Consider the following 20,441-nt stretch of genomic DNA (forward strand, 5'->3'; position numbering starts at 1 on the left):
ATTGCTTTCAACCTAGCCAGGACTTTGCCCTGAACTCTTGGCAGTGTCTCTCACCTGTGTGCAGCCCTCCTCCAGCACTGACTTTCCATGCCCAAGGGCTCTGCTCCCTATTGGAGAATGTATCTATGGACATAAGGGGAAGGGCCAAGGACAAATAGTTTTTAATTTCCTGGAAGCAAGGCCGTTTATTAACACAACCGTATCTCTCTAATTGCACCATACATTCTCAGCTACCTGGGACATTATGGCTACATCGGGGCAACAGATTGGCCACTGAATACATGCACATGTAAGTCCCTTTAACAATACTGGGGGGGAGTGGATTATGCATGTACCTGTAGGAAAGGAAGATAAATGCCACTCAAACTGGAAAAGCAGTTAGACAAAACAAGCAGAATGTCAGATTCAGCTTCTCCGCAGCTTTGCCACTGACTCAAGTGACTGACAGATCTCAGGAGAGAATCGGATCAAATGGAAAAAATGTCCTAGTTTAAACACAAGGTAAAAATAACTAGAGAGAAAAAGACTTAGATGAGGCTTTTTAACAAGGACGTGTGTATTATAAACACACGCTTCCCAAATCCCAGAGGCCTCATCTTGAGGTGCTAAGTGAAGTAATTAAGCAACCACACTATGTAAAAAGTTGTGATCAACTGAGCAGTGGTGTTGGGGAAAAAAATGTAAGCCTCATGCAACAGTCTATGAGACGTTTCAAATTACATGACACTTCCTAAAGTGACACTCCAATCCCAAACACTTACATGTACATAGTAATATCTATGGAATTCTGTTTGCACTGGCACAAAATAAATAAAAATCACAACTGGATGATGAGCTTTAGGCCTCAGTTTTCAGTGCTGTGAAAACAAGGTGTCCTTAATACTAAAGTCCAGAAATGCCCCTTGTAAATCCAAAGAACATCAGCTTTTTTGTTTGTATGAATGAAAACACTTCAATGCAACCCAAACATTGTAGCTATACTGGTGCATGAGTGAAACTGACGAGAAACGAATACAGTGAAATTAACTTGTCCCTTTCCATTGCTGAAATGCAAAGAGTAAACAGCAAGAATGAAAAGTGAAATTTTAAACAACTCCACAGTTTCATTTAAGTTAGTTTTTATTAATCTAGCTAGTTGGGCAAACCATTTCACATAGAGACATGCAAGAGCCCATAGTTTCTCCAGTTAATCATGGGGCCTGAGGGGATAGATTTTAAAGGGCACAATGGGAATGAGATACCTGACTTTCAGTGGGAGCTAGGTTCCTTACTGCCCTTTTTGCCTTTGAAAATCTTCCCCTCAGAGGTTAATTACCTTTGCGAGTTATTTGCTCAGAACTATCATAACCAGTCACGCCAGGGATCTAGGTGTAACCCTGCAAAGATCATAGGCTTTCTGACACTTCAACCACAGCCTAAACCACGCCGTTGAATAATACAGGAAGGCCACTAAGAACGATGGGCCAGATTTTCAGATGATGTAAATCAACATAGCTCCAATGACTTCAGACCTGTCTTATACCCTGTGTAACTCTACTGACTGTCATGGAGTTACTCCTAATTTACACCAGTGTCAGGAAGAGGAGAATTAGGCCCAATGATTTCTGGGATATTAGTGGATGTGATTCAGAGCATTAATGAGTGTTAATTTGGTCCAGGCTTGTTGAAGTGCTTTGTTAATATTGCCCCAATACACAAAACCTCACAGAGGCGGGAGCTGGGAAGGAATCACCAAGATGAATCGCTAATGAATTTCCAAAACACACTCTGCATGTGATACATGAGATGGTGCATTCTAGGTAGTGAATTTAAAGGGGGTTTGGATATATTAAAAAAAAAAAAAAAAAGCAAGCAAGACTTAGATACCGGGGGACCTAGACTCTAGGAAGGCTGGCCATAAAACGGGCAAGGATAAAAAACGGAAAGGGCAGTTAACCATTGACAGTCCCTTTCATCCAAGGAACTCATGGCATTTTGCAAAAGCCCATTGCACTCATTTGAGGAATTGTTATCCCCATTTTATAGCTGGATAAACTGAGGGACAGTGACTTGCTGAGTGTCACACAGTGAGTCACAAGTAGAGCTGGGCATCTGACCCAGGAGTCCTGCTTCTCAGAGTTGAGTGCTCTAATCACTAGCCAACACTCCTTCCTTTTAGAAGACAAGATACTAATCCCCTTAAAGCAGGACGTTTTTTATGCTAGAGGAGACGGTGAGGACTCAGTTTCATTTATTCCCCCATCTCCCTTTCTCAGCTCTCTTAAGCAACAAAGGGCCTGATTCTCCTCTCACTTACACTGGTATCAACCAGGAGTAACTCCACAACAGCCAACAGAATCTCAGTGGTGTAGGTGAGAGGAGAAACTGGCCTTAAATGAACCCAGAGACGCACACCAGAGAAAATAGGCTCCATTCTGTCACAGGTATTTCTTTATTCAATGAAATTAACTCACTTTGAAGTGAATGGACAGTACTGGACTTAGTGACACTGAAGATTTAGTCTGCGGCTCTTTTGGTTTTCTTGTTTTGCCTTAGAGAGTCAGAGCTGGTTTTAACTAGTTTGGATTTGTGAGATCTAATTATCCTCAGGACTCTCCTCTTGCTTTGGCTTCTTTCTTGTGGGAGATGGCCTAGCGAGACAAGGAAGAGGTTGACAGTTTTGACCTACTTAGTGCTTCTATGAGTCCAAGACCTGGTGTGAGATTTGAATACAGGGGGCTCGATTGTGCTGCCTTTGCAAATGAGAAACTCTCTCACTGAAGCCAGTAGGAATTGCTGGTATGCTGCATGAGTGTAGTCAGGCCTAGGATCTCTGGATCGCAGACAAGGATGCTGTTGGCTGTGCAACACTGACATTTAAAGAGCCACTGTCTTAGATGCTATTAAAATGCAATGAAGAAGGGAGGTTTAATAATTGACAAGGTTGCCAGCAACAGCAGGCGACTGGACTTGATGACCCAGGAGGTCCCTTCCACTCCCGTGTTCCTATGTTCTATGGCCCATCCTCAAAGGTTCCTAACTGCACTCAGGTGCCCTGCTCTCTGCTGTGCAACCAATGCTGCACCAACCATAAAGCCAATGGTAAGAACAGCACCTTCTAGAGCAGGGGTGGCCAACCTGAGCCTGAGAAGGAACCAGAATTTACAATGTACATTACCAAAGAGCCACAGTAATACGTCAGCAGCCCCCAATCAGCTCCCCCACTGCTCCCAGTGCCTCCCACCCACCGGCAGCTGATCCCCTGCCCCACCCTCCTGATCAGCTGTTTCATGGCGTGCAGGAGGCTCTTGGGGGGGGGGAGGAGCGAGGGCACGGCTGGCTCAGGGGAGGGGGCGGGAAGGGGTGCAGTGGGGGCAGGACCTGTGGCAGAGCCAGGGGTTGAGCAGTGAGCACCCCCCGGCACATTGGAAAGTGATCGCCTGTAGCTCCAGCCCCGGAGTCAGTATCTATACAAGGAGCCACGTATTAACTTCTGAAGAGCCGCATGTGGCTCCGGAGCCACAGGTTGGTCACCCCTGCTCTAGAGTGCTACAGGAATATTGCTGTTGACCAACAGGTCTATGTAGCTCAGTATTTTCCCCCCAATATTGGCCAACAATAAATAATGCCTCCAAAATAGGTGACTTCTCCCTGCAAAATGCACAGAGAATTGTGCAACAGTTATCACCATGAAGGGGAATTTCTTCCCAACACCAGATGGTGATTGGTGCCTCTGAAGACTGCAAAAGGAACTCACCATGGGAATATCTGGTGTGCTGAGTGGAGACAGTGTGGTTGGACAGAAGTGCCTTGTTTCAGAAACTAAAAGACTAGACATCTATGAATAAGTTAGTAGGAAAAGCATCTTCTTGCTTCAAGGTGTAAGCCGAGGTCAGGAAGAAAATATCCACGGCAGCATTGCAGTTAGGTGCAAACATTTGGCATTGCTCGCTCTCAGGATCCCAGAACAGATGAGCCCACGCTCTGTTTAATAACCTGGATCTCAGACTCCTATTCTAGCTCTTTGACTACGTACTTATATGGCCCCCACTTCCATAATAAGCAAGCAACCTTCAAACATTTATCCTCACTGCACCCCCATGAGGTAGGGGAGTATTACTATCCCCTCTTTACAAATGGAGTACTGAGGCCCAGAGACATTAAGTGACTCACCCAAGGTCACCTAGGAGTCTGTGGCAGAGCCGTACACTGATCTCCTGAGTTCCACCCAGTTCCTGTACCTCACATCTGTCCAGCTTTTTCAGCTGATCTCAGATGTTCTCTGGGAAACAGCAGTTAAAAGATGATCCCCACTTTCCATGCTGCTCAAAGTAAATAATTCATTGGAAACACAGCTCAGTCTCCAGGATAATCTCGTCAGTTGATTTCAGCATGCGCCGAACCTTTAGCTGCACACCTTTGATTGCCAGAGATATCAGCGGGGTCTCTAAAAACAATGCGGTGCTTGTTTAAATGGCCCAACTCTGGCATGCCAATAAACAGTGCTGGTCAGATGGTACCAGGGGCTTTGCAATGGGAAATCCTAGGTGGGAGACTCTTTAGCTGCCCACAGTGCAAGTTTTTCAGTTGGGACCATATGACAAGAGATTTAACAGCACAAGTGATCTCCTGGAGCAGGGGTAGGCAACCTATGGCACGCGTGCCAAAGGCGGCACGCGAGCTGATTTTCAGTGGCACTCACACTGCCCGGGTCCTGGCCACCGGTCTGGGGGGCTCTGCATTTTAATTTAATTTTAAATGAAGCTTCTTAAACATTTTAAAAACCTTATTTACTTTACATACAACAATAGTTTAGTTATATAATATAGACTTATAGCGAGAGACCTTCTAAAAATGTTAAAATGTATGACTGGCACGCGAATACTTAAATTAGAGTGAATAAATGAAGACTCGGCACACCACTTCTGAAAGGTTGCCGACCCCTGTCTTGGAGCCTAGCAGGTAGTTTTTCTCAGACAGGGAAACTGCAGAGCAGGGGTAACCCTCCCAATTCATATACAGAGACAGTTGCTCTGTTTTCTGCTGCCCTCTACTGTTCCCTTTCCCCTCTGCATGGTTCTGTCCTTGTCTTGGCATGCTGCTATTAAGGGCCAGATTCAGAGTTGATGTCAATCCACATCCCTCCATTGGTTTTGATTTCCACCACCTGAGCATCTGGTCCTTAATCTCTGAAGGGGCGCATGCTCTCCGTCACGCAGCATGGAAAGGACCATGGAGAATGCCAAAATGTGGTTGAAAACTGTGGGAAGGGGAACTAGCGATCGAGATACAGTACTCCTCAGTCCGTCTCTGCAACATCAAAAGAAGGTGAAGTGCAACAAGGGTGGAACTATTTTCACTGAGGGTTGGAATTTTAGGAGGTGCTGCACGCTTGCAGCTCCCATCGAACTCCATGAAGGTTGCACAATAACTTGCTTACTTTGCTGTTACCAGGTCTCCTCCTTTCCCCACTTTCCGTGTCTCCCCACCTGGTGCATCTTTGTCATAATCGACATCTAGCTTTTTGGGGCAGGGACTGTCTTTTTACTCAGCATCTGTACAGCGCCTAGCACAACGGGCCCCGAACTTGATTGGTGGCATTACCGTAATACAAAATAGTAATAACTGTTGTTTGTATTCCAATAGGGCCTAGAGGCTCCAAATGAGATCACGGCCCCATTGTGCTAGGTGCTGTACAGACATAGCAAGAGTCTGTTCCTGCCCCCAAAGAGCTTTCAGTATAAATAAATACGGCAGGAAAAGGGCGGGAGGGGAAATATAGGCACTGAGAGGTGACGTGACTTGCCCAGGGTCAGTGGCAGAGCCAGGAATAGAACTCAGGTCTCTGAATAATTAATACATAATAATATAATTTAATTTTGAGACTTGCAACCTTCCCTCATCCCAGCATCGTCCTTTGATTGGGACACTAAGCCATCCACTGGAGGCTCCTAATTAAGTGACTTCTACAGTTTTAGCTACCCACCGCGGTTAGTAATTAGATGCACCACTGACTTCCAACAGAGGCCAAATCTGTGATGTTGAGCGCTTGAATTAAACTTCTGCATTTCTTGGGGAATCGCCCCTTGTTTCTGTGTATAGACCCTAAAGGGAAAGGGGCCATAGTAACATTTAAGGTAGATAGAGAAGATTATGCCCCCATCTCCCCACTGCACTGACCAGTTTATGCATATTTTGTTTCCCAATGCTAGTCTCTTTCAAAAGCTGGCTTGCTAACAACAAATATTCTAATTACAATGACCAGTGCATCCTTTGAAGGTGAACAGCAAAGTGCTGAAACACACATAAACGGCTTAAGATTCTGGATCACTAGTAGAGTGTGTGCACAGACTGCAAAGCTAAACACCACAAAACCCCCTTTAAAATAAAACAGTTCTCCTTTGTTTACCTGCAACAGGCTGAATTTTGGCAGGTGAGTAATCAGGGGGAGTGTGATCTAGTGGTCGGAGTGAGAGACTGAGAAATGAGATTGTTTGGTTCTATTGCTGATTCTGGCGAGGGGTGCAGAGTGGAGAATGAGAGAGATCTCTTTTTGTATTACTAGCATATGTGCCTCAGTTTACCTGATTGATATTATTCCATCTGACTGCATGGTGTTCAATCAAAGGAGGCTGGTTAGAGAGCTCAAGAGGGAAATGAAACAATGACAAAGATACCTCCAGAGAGATTACCAAGTGTCCTTCAGAGGACAGTGGGGGCGTTATTAATCAGGAAATGGCTCCTGTCAGGTTAACAGATTTATTTTCCCAAGACCAGAATTTAGGATCAAAGGACACTAAACCATTAAAAACCTCTACCTACAGAGGAAGGAGGTAGGGAGCAGCTGCTGGAAGTGACACGGAGAGAATGCAGCAGCGCAGCCTGTCTCTCCCAGCTCAGAGATGGAGGTAGCTGAGTTAAGTGAAACTTACCAAAACTTAAAGAAAGGGTGAAGTTAGGTGAGACCAGACGCATCCAGACTTTTGTTGTTTTAACCCTTTCCTCTGCTTCGCTATGTACCTTTTGGTGAATAAACAATATGTTTGTTTTGAAGAAGTTGTGTTTGGCTCCCAGAGAGAAGTTTTCTTGCAGTTGCCAAATACAGCTGAGCCTATCGTGTTCTCATATGTAGGAAATGGGTTGGAACCCAGAGATCCAGTCCAAGAGTGGTGGAATTGCAGTGTTCCACCAGAGAAAGGTGAAGGAAGCCACATCTGCCATCCGAGGGTGCACTTAAGAGGGACTGCAACGAGGTCTAAAACACAGTTCCCCCTGGAACCGCGACATGTGGGCTAATAGTTGGAGCTAGTTATGTGCTGTGTAAAAAGACATTCTGTTGATCAGTTTTTAATGTTAGCAGGTATAATTACTCTTGGGTAAGCCAGAAGTAGTTCTCACTATGCCAGCCCCCAGGCATTCAAAATCCTGAGTCTGGCCCCATCAAAATCATGAGATTGTCTTAAAAGTCATGAGATTGTTTTCTTAAAATAATAAGTGTTGGGTTCTGTTTCTTTACTTTCTGGTTTTTGAGCCTTAAGTTACTCGAGTGCATTTTTCCCCAGGTAGAAATCTCCTTTTGAAAAAAAAAAAAAAAAAAAGGGAGAGATCTGAGGGTCTTGGGACTCCAGCAGCTGGGGCTTTAAGGAAAACACTGACTACCATGAGGCTTAGGATAAAATCATGAGAGTTCACAACGCTGAGTTCCACTGCACTTAGGACCTGGGAATTTGGGGCAGGCTGCTGGTTGTGGTGGATCTTTCGCCAGACCCTAGGATGGCCAATTCCATGTCTCCATGCACAGCAAGAGTGCGTAGCCAAGCGCTGGGCTACTCTGAGCACCTCAGCTAGATAACCCCCCTGCTGGTGAGATGGCTGCTGCCTGGCTGACACACACAGGATTGAACCAGGGACCTTCAGAGCTTTAAAAAATAAAAAGCAGAGGCAACTCCAGCATAAGCCAAAGCTCCATAGATGGGGGCTGTAACAACTCATGTGCTCTATGGATCAGCACTGAGCAGGATTTGTAACACACTCACCAGTGGGTTACACTGGCGCCATGTGGGATCTGTGATGAGCCCATTCTTCCTACAGAAATTGGCCCATCTCCTCCTTCCTACTCGAAGCAGAAGGTCCCTGGGTGAATTCCTAGCATAGCTTCTCTCCTTCCTTTCCCTACATCACTCACAATCCAATGAGGAATTTCTCAGTGACTTTCTGGCAGCCTTCCCAACGGAGAGACCTCTGCTGTTTTAGTCCCCAGGAAGTCTGCTTTCCTACTGATTCCATCTGGACAGTCAGTGGTTTGATGTGTCTGTGGCAGATGGGTCCAGGGGGCGGCATTCGGGTCTGAAACAGGCTCGGAGGGCGAGTGTTAGATTAGAAGTGAGATCAGGAGTTAGGGATTGGGTTCAGATTAGACATTGTACAGAAGCCCAGAGGGACAGAAACCTGCTAGATACACTGACCTCGTGGGCTTTTCACTGTCTGGGAACGACATCTTGGGTGTGAACTGCAGTTCTTGGGACGTGTCAGCCCCACCTGAACCAGAACCAGGGAAATAGGGCTCCCCTGTTCGACCCACAATGAAACCAACAGGGTAGATTAAAATCTGGGGATTTGGACCTGATCACCACTGAAATTCAAAGGGGTTTGGATCTGTACTGTGGCCCATTTCTAGCGAATATTGATTTTTGTTGATTGGACAGACTCAGCAGGACCCAGTTTTACATGTCAGCCAAAAGATGGCACGTCCTGCATCAAGGTCAGCACTTGTGGAGGAGCACACCCCTTTTCTGGGGTCACACACACCACAGCACCCCCGATCATGAGGAGAAATCACCTCCACAGCACAGCTCTGGGCTCAGCATTGATTCTCACAAGAGATCACCCCCTATCCAGTCCCCACACACTGCTTCCTCTAGCCCCACAGCATTGAGGCCACCACTTACTCCGAGACAGGAGTCACTCTTCTCACTCCCTGGTCTCCCATTCAAGGACCAAACAGGGCCCAACCTGCATAAGATACAGTATCTGTCAGTGTGATGTATACAAACACCGCCCTAACCCGCAGCCTTAGCTGTGAATTTTCCGTCTAAGCTGTAGGCTTCTTTCACAGCCCTCGTGCTATTTTAAAGCCTTTTTAATATCAGCGACTGTGACTCTCATTCAGTTCGAAAGCACAGGATCTCTGGCTAGACTCTTTCTCCTGCTTGCCCTGCCTGGAAGAACTTCCCCTTCACCTGAGCCATGAACTGGAGCTAGTTCCCTGGGGGTCTCATGTGACAGAGGAGGGCGTGAAGGGGACTCCCAGCCAATCTCTCTGCCCTCACCTCCGAGGCTGCTCCATATTAATGACTCTGCCCCACCTTCTCTCCTCCTCCAGGCTATTGCAAAAGTCTGTCCAGCTGTTGGATTTGCAAGCTTGTGCATTTGAGGGCTGGCTGGCTGGCTTTACCTGGACTTTCAGCTAGCAGAAGGGGAAACGTCCCTGCTTCTGAGCTAGCCAGAAGCCCTCACCATGGCTAACTCCTTGGGTAGCCTAAAACTCTGCCTTCTCCTCCAAGCCATCTGCCTGTGTCTGGCTCAGCTTGTAAGTGTTCTCCTTTATATCCTTATGCTGGGAATGTATCAGGGTTGGGCTGGGGGGCTGGGGAACTGTCCCCTGTCTGCACCCCACTGTAGAATGTTGAGCTCTTTGTCAAATTGCTTGCAATGCCGAGCAGCTTTCTGAGTCTTTGCCTCCTCTTATTTTTCTGTGAGCTTTCAGCGAGTTTCCCATTCTAGCAGTGCCTCGCCCAGGGAAAATCCAGAGCCCCCATGCCCCCAAATAACCTCGAAATAATTGAAACCATCTTCATCTCTGTTGGGAGACTGAGGGGGCCCTGGAGAAAGGGAGCACCTGAGTGGCTCGGTTCTTTTGGAGATTTTCAGACTCACAAGGTTCTCTTTCATTCACCGTCCGTGTCTTTTGCCTCCCGTCCCCTCGGGGCCGTGCCTGCGTGTTTCTGGTTAGGTGGAATCCTGCTGCAATCGAGTCGCTGCAGAACTGCTCGGGGTCAGCCAGACTCGGGGAGGAGGGCTGTGTTGGTTAGCGATTGCTAGGGAAGGGTTTGAATGGAAGGATTTGCAGAGAGGCAGCAGGCCTTTGTAGGTCCCTGGATCTTTGCGAAGAGGGATAATGGGGATAAAGCCCTATCGGGGATGGAGCCAGGTTGGGGGTATTCTCTCTCCCACCCTCGTCCCCCTTGACGATTTTTGGAAGCATCATGCAACTTGGGGCATTCTAACGAGAAGGAAAGGTGCTCCTTGGAAGTGTCTTTAGGAGCCAGAGATAAGCTTGTGCTGATAGGGGACAGGTTTGTACTAGAAGGAAATACTCCCTCTGCCCCCAATTTGAGTGCTACAGAGGGACAGCCCTACTGAGGATTACCCCCAAGAATAGCTTTTTCTTTTCTTTTTTTTGGCCAACAAAACAAAACATGAAAATCAATGTTTTTTAAGTGGAAGCATCATTTTCCAAAGAAAGGTTCCAAGCAGCGAGTGGGAAAGAAGACGGGACAGAGCTGAACCGGGCCGTTCTGAAGGAAGCTCTCCCTTGACAGAGAGCTGGAGCACACAGTCGCTTGCACAGAAGAGGCTTGCGGTGGATGCATAGTGGCTTGTAGGAGCCTGGAACCAAGCTGAATCCACTGCAAGGGGCCGGCTTGAGTCCACAACAGCGCCTAGGGCTTGGGAGCCCTAAAAACAAAGAAGCATTTGGCAAGGACAAAGGTGCCTATTCATTGGGTGCTTCCAGGAAACCTCGCTCTCTCCTGCTGGCTGGCTGCTATTTATGGATAAGGGGCAATGCTGAGCTTTTTTCTTTTTCTTTCTAACAAATGTACAGAACCAACTGGCCTCTTCCCTTTAGAATAAATAAGCACTGACGAGTGAAGAACAAAGCCCCAAGCTGTCGCTGGCCATGACAGAGGCAACCGGCCCGTCTGATTTTTATTTCCAAGAATCCCTGAATTCCATCTCTGCTTTTAGTCTCTTTCTTTCTCACGCCCCAAAAGGGGAGCAGGGATTCATTTGTGGAATTCCTACCACAAAAGCCTCAAGGCTGCAGATGAGGCTGCTTCTGCAAAGATGCCTATTCTCCCCTAGCAGGGTTTAAGGCTGTGAGATTTGCAAAATGGCCTAAGGGATTTGGACACTCCATCCCCTTTAAAATTATTGGGCCTGGGGCATTTAAATCCCCTCAGCAACTTCGGATAGTTCAGCCTGGATCTTTAACTCTGGATCAACTAAGGTGAGCTGCAAAAACAGAGGCTACTTTAAAGCGCATCCTTAAGATGGAAGTTGCCTTTTGGAGGTGGGATGGGTGGGTGGAAGCAGGATTCTGATCTCGCACACACACAAGGGCTGTAATTCCACCGGTTTCCATGGAGCTACTCCTGATTTACCCCCATGTGCCTGAGATCAGAGTCAGGCTCTGGGTTTCACTCTGTAGAGGAGAAAATGCAAACCCCGGCTTAGACGCTTTCCCTGGCCTGCCCCATTCATCCCTCTATAAACCCCAGCTATGGGGGAGAAGCCTTGTGCCTGCTTCCTTCACTAGTCAGAACAAAATTGCTCGCGGATGGGCTGTTTTGCAAGGGAAGTTCGCGACGGGGAGAAGCAGCTGTCGCTTCCTGGGCCCTGGGCTGTCTGCTATGCTGTGTGTCGCCTACTCCCAGCTTCTCGGGGAAGGGTTCCCCATGGCACGGAATTGTCCTCATGGCCGACGGCTGGAGCGTTACACCCCAGGGCTCCCTGTCGCTCTGAGCGCCCCGCCGGCCTGCACTGCGAGCCGAAGTCTCGCCGAGCCCAGCTGTCTCTCTGGGTTAGCAGGGCCGTGAGCTCTCCACTTGGGGCATTCTCCTGACCGGGAACGTGTGCTTCTCTTTCCTTTTCCTCAGCAAGGTCCTCCAGGAGAGCCCGGCCCCCGGGGGCCCCCGGGTCCGCCAGGAGTGCCAGGATCCGACGGCACTGATGTGAGTACACAGCTCAGGAGCCTGAGCAAGGGATGGGGGAAGGAGGGGGGCAGGGAGCGTTAGGGACAAAGAGGGGCATTGTATCAGGGTACATAGTTGCTCTTCCCAGCTGTGGCCAGCAGAGGGCGGAGGTGTGCATAGTCTGTGTGCTGAACCTCTGTTCTCTGTGTGCGGTAGGATGGGGCTCCTTCTGCAAAGACCCCTCCTCTCCTAACTTAAACTGGAGCCAAATGGGGCCCTAAGTCCAGATAAAACTCCCGCTAGCAGCAGGATCGGGCTTGACATGCAAACCTCCGCGGAGTCGGCCTTTGTCATGCCACTGGGCTGGCTGCAGGAGTCACCGCAGTGGTGAAGTTCTCTGACTTGTGTTATGCAGGAGGTCAGGATCATAGGGAACAAAGGAGTGGATGGGACCTGCTGGCTCACCCAGCCCTCTGCCAGCACTGGCCCCTCCGGCCACGTCAGTCTATTCATGAAATTACCAACCTTCGTCCTGAAACTAACTAGGTTAGTTTCCTTGTGACCTTCACATCTATGGGTCTCTGCAACTAGCAGGGAGCTGCTGTTTTGCCTAGAGGTGGAAATAAAAGGCACAGACCCTCTTAAACTCAGAGGACCCAAACCCCTTCATTCCTACAATGCAGGGCAGGTCGGGGGAGAGAAACTGGGACATTATCTCTTAACCCTCTCTGCCGGCTCTCCTAGATTCGCCAGCACGCGGCTGGCTCTTTCTATGTGTTTGTGCGGTGAGCAGTGCAACAGGACCCTGGTCCTGATTGCGGCCTCTGAATTCTATTGCAATACAGATGAAAATAAGGGCATCCACCGCCGTTGCATGGGCCTCTCTGTCCGTTTCAGAGTCGTCTGGGCCAGGGTTGTCCCTTCTGAAGTCACTAGAGGGTGAATCTGCAACGCCTGTTTTTTTTCTGGGATACAAATCAATAGCCAGGAGGGGCAGACTTGTCTCCAAGGGCCAGATTTTCAAGGGTCTTTAGATGCCTAAAAGTGCAGCTAGTCACCTGGTGAGATTTTTTTTCTAAAGCACTTTGAAATCAATGGGAGTTAAGGGATTTTCCCAATCCCATTAGGTGCTTATCTGCACCTTTAGGCTCCGAAATACCTTTGCAAATCTGGCTCAGAATGGTTAATAATTATAATAACTGTATTTGCAAAGCCCCTCTTCCCTGCTCCCTGGAGCCCCAGCCAAATCGCTCAGGGCGCTGTCAGAAATGAGTAAAGCGTCTCTGAAATGTACCGAAAAGCAACAAGCCTAGAGTAAAGCCATCTGCATCAAGCGCCAAGCAAAGGGCCCGATCCTGAGGCTCCCCCACTCAGGCGGCTCCCGTCGATTTCAAAGGGAGGAGTTTGTGGGATTGGGCCCAAAGATGAGACGTGCAGAGGGGATCCTAAGGGAGGAAGAAGGGGTGGAGGGAAAGGGTCTACACATGGCTGCTGCAGGAAGCATGATCGAAAATGCCGTTGGGGGAGCCAGAAGGGGTTCACTGGGGTTTGGAAGTGCAGGGGGAGGGGTTGGGGCATTTGGAGCAATGGGGCGATTGCCTGCTCACTGGGGATGCAGTGGTGAGGTTTCTGAAGAGCATGCGGTGCCAGAGCACTGACACCTTTCCGCCCGAGGCTCAGAGAGGGTGCCGGGAAGATAGGCCAGACCTGTGAGTAATCAAGAACTGACCTGTTCTCTGGGCCCAGCCCCTCTGGAGAGACGCACCATCCCCGGTGTGGGATTTTGGTGCTATTTATACACTGAATGTAGCTGTGGCTTCTTCTTGGGACCCACCCCCTGGAAGCCAGGGTGGGGGAGGAGAGCAGTGGCTTTTGACGAGCACAATCCTGTGGAGCATTTGGACAAAGCCTGCTCTAGTCTGGAGAGGTACGCAGGGTGAGCGCGGCCTGATTTGGGTGGTGAGCGTCACCTCCAGACCAGTGTGGTCACGTGCAGCCCATGAAGGATTCTTCTCATCTCAGGCAGCCAAGTAACCCTGTAGCGCTGCTTAGGGCTAGCTCATCGGAGGGCTAACGATGCACCTTTATTGGCAGTGGCTCCACTATGTGAACCTGGAACCTGAGGCCTCCAGAGGGCTCTTTGCAGAATGAAAGGCTGTTTCTCTTTTTGGGGCCCCTGAAGCAGTGGGTGAGAGGGGCTGGTTCAGACATTCAGAGGCCTGTTGCCTGTTGCTGCCATCCTATCCCTTAAAGCAGGACTGAAGCACTAAACTGCACTTCGTTCCAATGCAGGCAGCCCCCTTAAACTAGCCAGCCCAGATCAAACCCGCATTTGCCCCAGTGTCCTCGTGTTTAACACGCCGGCCCTTGGATGAGAAGTACGAGTGAAGCCTGGGTTGTGAGATGCCGTGTTACCCCATCAGACAGGTCACATTCCAACTCGGGTCATTCTGCTCCCCCTAAATTCCTCCCTCTTGTTTCAACTGACTAGAGCTTTCTTCTCACCCCGGTCCTAAGCTGGTGCATTGTGTTCTGTTCCACAGCTGCCGCATCCCATCCCAGAGGTGGCTGCCCTTCAAGGCAGGGTGGAGCGATCCCTTTAGGTCAGCAGTTCCCAAACTAGCCCACTGTATGGCTCCCCTCTTAAAGTTAAGATACTCTTGAGCACGAATCCTGGTTCTAATCCCTGGGGCACCCAGAGAGCTTGGCTGCAGAGCAGATGGATATTAGAGCAGCATGTGGAGAAACCCTGGAGACAAACCTGCTTTTCTGCAACGGGCAGGTGGTGCAGCTGGGATACACCCCCTAGCTTGCATGTGCTTAGTTCCTCCTGGCCTGCAGCCCCCGTTGCTCCAACCTCTCCAGCTCACTTTGCCCTTCAGTTCCGTCCCCTCCCTGTGTGTTCACTGCTCCTGCTCTGTCAGTTTTTGAATTACTGTTACATTGGATCCTGTTTGAATTTTACACCAAAGAAGTGGCTCGGCAGCAGACTTGAGTCCCTGTGTGACAACCCAGATGGGGAGAGGAAGCTGTTTGGAGACTGGCACCTGCCTGGATAGAAATCCTCCAGCAGGGCAGATCTGCCTCCAGTCTTGGGGGCTGACGATTCTCTGCTGTGGCGGAGAAGGCGCCTGGATGTGCTTCGCGGACCATCCATCCGGCGCTCAGGAATGGAAGGTTCTGCAGAAGCCCAGGATGGTTCCTGTTTATGACGATCTCTTGTTTCCCTAGGGTGACAAAGGCCCGCCAGGCGCTGCTGGGACCCCGGTGAGTGTGCCACCAGCTCTCCGACATGCTTTGATTTCCACGCCTTTTCAGGACATTGCCTTTAATTTTTCCCAATGCCTATTTTAAAGGGCTCCAAGGGGGAACCAGGCATTCCAGGTCCGGACGGGCCCTCGGGGAAGCCAGGCATTGATGTGAGTACAATCCCATTCTCTTCTCACGGCTGCTTACTAGATGACAGAGTTGCTTCTTGTTCTGCACCTTCAACTCGTTGTTCCAGACTCCCCTGTTCACGGCTGTTCTTCATGAACCTAGCCCTCGTCCTGAGCTTCCAGATCCCATCTAGGGTGACCAGATGTCCCAATTTTATAGGGACAGTCCTGGTTTTGGGGTCTTTTTCTTATATAGGCTCCTATTACTCCCCACCCCCTGTCCCGATTTTTCACACTTGCTGTCTGGTCATTCTAATCCCATCCCATCCTCAGGGATCCTGTCATGTGCATGGGATGCAGGGGCTGGGGTCACAGATCCGCCTGGCTTATATATGAATATTCACAAACTGGATTCCAACCGCAAGGCTAAAGGGAAGAGGGTCCTGATGGGAAATGTAGTCTTTAAGGTGGGAAGAAACAGCTGATCTCAGAGGAGGAAATGATCCTTCCTTCACGTGGCGGGGCAGGAGGAGGCGGGATGGGTGTAAAAAGTGGTGGGGGTTGATCATTGTCGGAGGGGAGTTGTTCGTGTCTGGAGCACCACCCATAGGCCAGTGAGGAGACTGTACTGGGGAGCAGAGACTGGTCATGGCTCCCACCTGTATGACCTGTGGAGGGGAGACCTGCAGAGAGGGGAACGTGCAGTAGAATGGCTGAGCCCGATGGCGAGCCCCCGGGGCCATCACACGGGCGGAGTCAGCGCTCTCTGAAACAGCGCTCGTCCCAAAGGCGGGAGGGCCGGCTCAATAAACAAATAGCCCAGAGCGTGCTTTATGTTTCCAGCCTTGCTCAGCTTATGCAAAGGCAGCTGTTTGTCCACAAGGCTTCGCACATGTGCTTCAGCACCCACCTGACGCCTTCCTGGTGCTCCAGTCATTCACCCGCTCACAGCTCTGCCAATGCTCAGTCCCCACCTGCAGCAGCACGAACCTCGGCTAGTCCACGCCTGCCTCCCCACCCACCTCAGTTCTGCCCGGGCACCTGGGTCCTGTCGTGACGGCCCCCTGCTATTGCAGCCCTGGGCTCCCCGCTCCCCAGCTCTGCCAATGCACCTCGATCCTGTCCTGCAGTCCCCTCGACGGTTCCGTTCCTGGCCTGTCCTCTCATTTCTGCCACGCCCCTCGGTCCTGCCTTGCAAACCCCTCTGAGAGCGACCAGGGGCAGCGAGCTGTGCTGTACTGTGCAGTGCGTTTACAGCCTGGGGAGGCTACAGCTGACCCCAGGGAACGCGTTGGGCTGGGGGAATTGAAGCAGCCGCAGAGCACAGTGAAAGCGGAGAGGAATGGCTGGTGCATCCGCCCACTGGGCCAGCTCGTCCCTTTGTGGTAGACCCTGCGTGGGGCCATCGGGTAGATGCCCAGTGGCTCTGAAGTGATGCAGCCACCCCACATGAGGCCCCCAGATCATTAGTGGGCGATCAGAGGGCTGGGAATTCTCCAGCTGAAGGTCTTTAATCTGAGTGGAATCTTAGGCCAACTCTGAGCTCTGGCAGCGGGATGAGGAGGCATTTGGCTGGGACTCATTGTACTGAATCTGAGCCTATGATCGCACTCGGTGCTGTTGGTTATTAACTCTGCTTGGAGCCGGAAAGGCCCTTGAGAGACCCGAGAGGCGTCTTCTTACGCAGAGTCGCTTCCCACAGTGCGCTGGGGGCTCAGCCCTGCATACTGCTAAAACCCTTTGGACCCATTTCTGTTGCCCCCAAATGCCTTTGTGCAGAAGCTCAGGGTGCCCGTATTTGCAATGAGAAATCCAGGCTGACTGGAAGCTTCTCTGGCTGCTGCTGGTTACCAGCCTCCCCTCCCCAATCCACCTGCAACCCGGCTGCTCCCTAAAAGGGCACATGGTCTCATGAGTTCCCCGTACAGGGCCTGGTCTAGTACCCCCTGAAATCAGACATCAGAGAGCATTGGATCAGGGTCAGAAACCCCCAGAACATAGAGGCACCAAGTACCAAGCCAGCCTACAACACGTATTTCTCTAACCACAGCTGCTGTGATAGGCCCCAATTTGGATCTCAGTGACTCCAGTGTAAATCCACTGGAGTCACTCCCAATTTACACTGGTGTAAATGAGATCAGAAGCCATCCCAGAGGCTTTGTCTGCACTGGCAAAAATGGGATCTGTAATTCTCTAGCAGGACAGCTCCTGAGACGTAGCATCAGTAGGAGTGGTAGTGTAGACAGGACTCAGGGGTGCACCCACATTTTTATCACTGGGTCTTGGGGCTCACAGGGGCTGTTCATAAGAACTGCAGGGGTTTGTGGCTTTAAAAATGCTTTAAGGACTGAAGGAAAAGTGTGTGTGTGGAGGGTGTGCACCGGTTTGTGTGGTGTCTGTGTGTAGAGTGTGTCTAAATACAGGGATGGATGTGCTGGGGAGGTGGTGTATCTATGTTTCTGAGAGCATGTTGATGTTTTATGGTGTGAGCAGGGCTGAGGGTGTTTGGGGCAGAAGGCATCGGCCTGGGTGTGTGGAGAGATGGCTGGTGTTCGAATATGTGCATTGAGGTGTTTGATTCAGCTTGGAGGGATACTGAGGGGAGTTTGTTATTGGGGGGCAGGATAAGTAGCTAGAGGGGGTGTGTGTGTGAATGTGGGACATGTTGTCTGAGCATGGAGTGTCGAGGGGTGTTTGAGTTTGAAGTGTGGGTGTGTATCTCCGGAGGGCAGTTGTATTTGTGGCTGAGAGGCAGAGCTACACAGACAATTACAGACAGGCAGAAACACAGTGAAACTACACAGTCCTATTTTTTTTATATATTTTTTTGCAATTGGAAGCGATTTCTTAAACCTGTTGACTTCAATTCATGCCTTCAATAATAAATGAATAGAATAATAAACCTTATTACAACAATGTTTTATTCATCCAGACTAATCTTCCCGCTACGGATCTCAATTATTAGAATAAAGTAGAAAAGAATTGGGCTGAATACAGAGTCTTTCATATTCGCTATGTCAGGGTGCTTTACAAAGAGCTAGGAATTAAACCTTGCAAAGAGCGTGGCTCAAACAGTCAGGGGTAGATATGAAAACCTCCTTAGAGTGAGACAGATTCAGATTTCAGTGGCCCATGCTGGTGTAAATCTGGATATGCAACTATGCATATTATTACATCTGTCTGTCTAGTTATCCATCCATACTCACAAATCTATCTAGCCCATCTCAGTGCAGTATCTGAACACCAAGTAAATGTTTATCTCAATAACAACGGACACTTGATTTGATTATTTTTCTAACGTTTATTTTATATCCTTTTCGTTCCCTGTGCTGTGGAGGAGAGGGGACCTTTGGAGCTGGGCTGGTTTCTTCACTCTGAGGACTGATCCTAAAACCCTCAATCCCACAAATAATCCTTGCTCCCGGAGGGGTGGCAGGATGGGATCTCTGGTTTGTAACTTCCTGTCATCTGTCCTGGTGATGGCACTGAAATTTAATTCTCTGGTCTCAGTGACTGTTATATCCCATCTCCCTTTATAAATAGGAGCTCCCCACTCATCCAAAAATACACACACACACACACACACACACACACAGTTATAAGGAATTCTGTCTCAGCATGGAGACTAGCAGCCTCATTTTCAATACAGGAATTATGTTGATGGCAAGTCATTTGCTGTGTGTTCTTTGCCTGATCCTGCAGCCCTCACTCGGGGGAACAAATTCCCGCGAGCAAGACTCCAATCTCATTCATAAAGTGGTGTAAATCCAGAGTAACTCCATTGATTTATCCCAACATAAATGAGGTTAAAATTTGGCCCAATGATTTCACTGGGATTATTCACATGACTGACACCTGCAAGCCAAGCCTGCTCATGTTTGGTGCCTTCTTTGACGTGGATAAATATTCACTAAGGTCTCAGTGCAGGATGCAGCAGAGTAACTCCCACGTGGGATGTGAATCCAGCACTCCCGAGGGCAAAGTCCCTGCGCTGAGATCTGGCCCGCTGAGCTTGTCATGGGCAAATGCCAAAACAGCTGAAATCTGTGGCCATGTCAACATTATGTGGCACTGCAGCTGTGCCGCCAGACCGGTGTAGCGTAGACATGTCGATGGATGGGGTTTTTTTTATTGTTGCTGTCATTAATTTACCTCTCCAAGAGGTGGTAGCTGGCTCGATGGAAGAATCCTTCTGTCTGCCTAGCTGTGTCTACACTGGGGGTCCGGTCAACCTAACTACGGCGCTCAGGGCATGAGGGAGGCTAGCTAGGTCCATCTAATTTTGGCTTGAAAAGAAGGAAGTCTTGATGGGCAGCAGCAGTGGCATTGCTAAGAGGCGGGACGATGGTTTATTCCCTGTGTTTCATGGCACCGCAACTTAGCTGTAGGGCAAAAGCGGCATTTCAACGTTTGCTGCCTCTTGTCTTCAGAACAGATGGACGAGCCCTTAATAGCTTGTTAATAACCCATCCAACCAGGTGGCTAAAACAACCCCAGCATGATTCCAATTGCGTGGAGAGCCCAACTGGATGGAAAGTGACAGGGAAGGGTCTAATATTGAGATTGACTGTCTGCCATCTCTCCTCCGGCAGGGCCTGACTGGCGCGAAGGGGGAACCAGGGCCACTCGGGAGGCCAGGGACTAAAGTAAGTGACTGGTGTTCGTCTCTCGGGCTCCAACTCCAGCGCTGCTTTGTCCCTCCCTCGAGAGGAGATGGGCGCGGAAGGGGGAGTGATAGGAAGGTGGGGTGATTGGGATGGTGAGTTCTGTTGGATGGATGCCCAGTTTAGCCACGTACTGGGGTCAGGGAATATTTGGGATCTAGTCAGGTGTGTCCAGGCCCTCAGCGGGTGTAAAACGGCGCAGCCTCATGGATTCCACCTTTGCCTCAGGCCAGGATCCTGGGCTGAGACCAACACGAAGGTGAGCTAAGAAGCCACCCTACTCATTGCACCGAGAGGCCCCGGTCAGGATCGGGCCCCATTGCCCGGCCCGGTACGTGCCCAGAGTAGGAAACGTCCCTGGGGGTGAGCTACGAGCCCGTCGACAGGTGGGTGAGGAATGATGGGGGTGAACTTTGGTGCTCCCAAGAGCAAGGGCTTGATTGCGC

At 49.7% G+C, this 20,441-nt stretch overlaps 1 protein-coding gene across 1 annotated transcript in view; it reads left to right on the forward strand.

The window, feature by feature from the left end:
* The first annotated feature begins 9,347 nt into the window (after positions 1-9,347).
* COL9A2 (collagen type IX alpha 2 chain) overlaps positions 9,348-20,441 on the forward strand; it is a 40,816-nt gene continuing 29,722 nt past the window's right edge. The window contains exons 1-5 of the mRNA XM_024199257.2: positions 9,348-9,568; positions 11,919-11,993; positions 15,186-15,221; positions 15,311-15,373; positions 19,924-19,977. Coding sequence (XP_024055025.1) covers positions 9,497-9,568; positions 11,919-11,993; positions 15,186-15,221; positions 15,311-15,373; positions 19,924-19,977 — 300 coding nt within the window. The 5' untranslated portion in view covers positions 9,348-9,496. The remainder of the gene's footprint in view (positions 9,569-11,918; positions 11,994-15,185; positions 15,222-15,310; positions 15,374-19,923; positions 19,978-20,441) is intronic.

This window comes from Terrapene carolina, unplaced genomic scaffold, assembly GCF_002925995.2.
Source record: "Terrapene carolina triunguis isolate 2854851 unplaced genomic scaffold, T_m_triunguis-2.0 Scaffold236, whole genome shotgun sequence".
Classification (NCBI taxonomy): domain Eukaryota; kingdom Metazoa; phylum Chordata; order Testudines; family Emydidae; genus Terrapene; species Terrapene triunguis.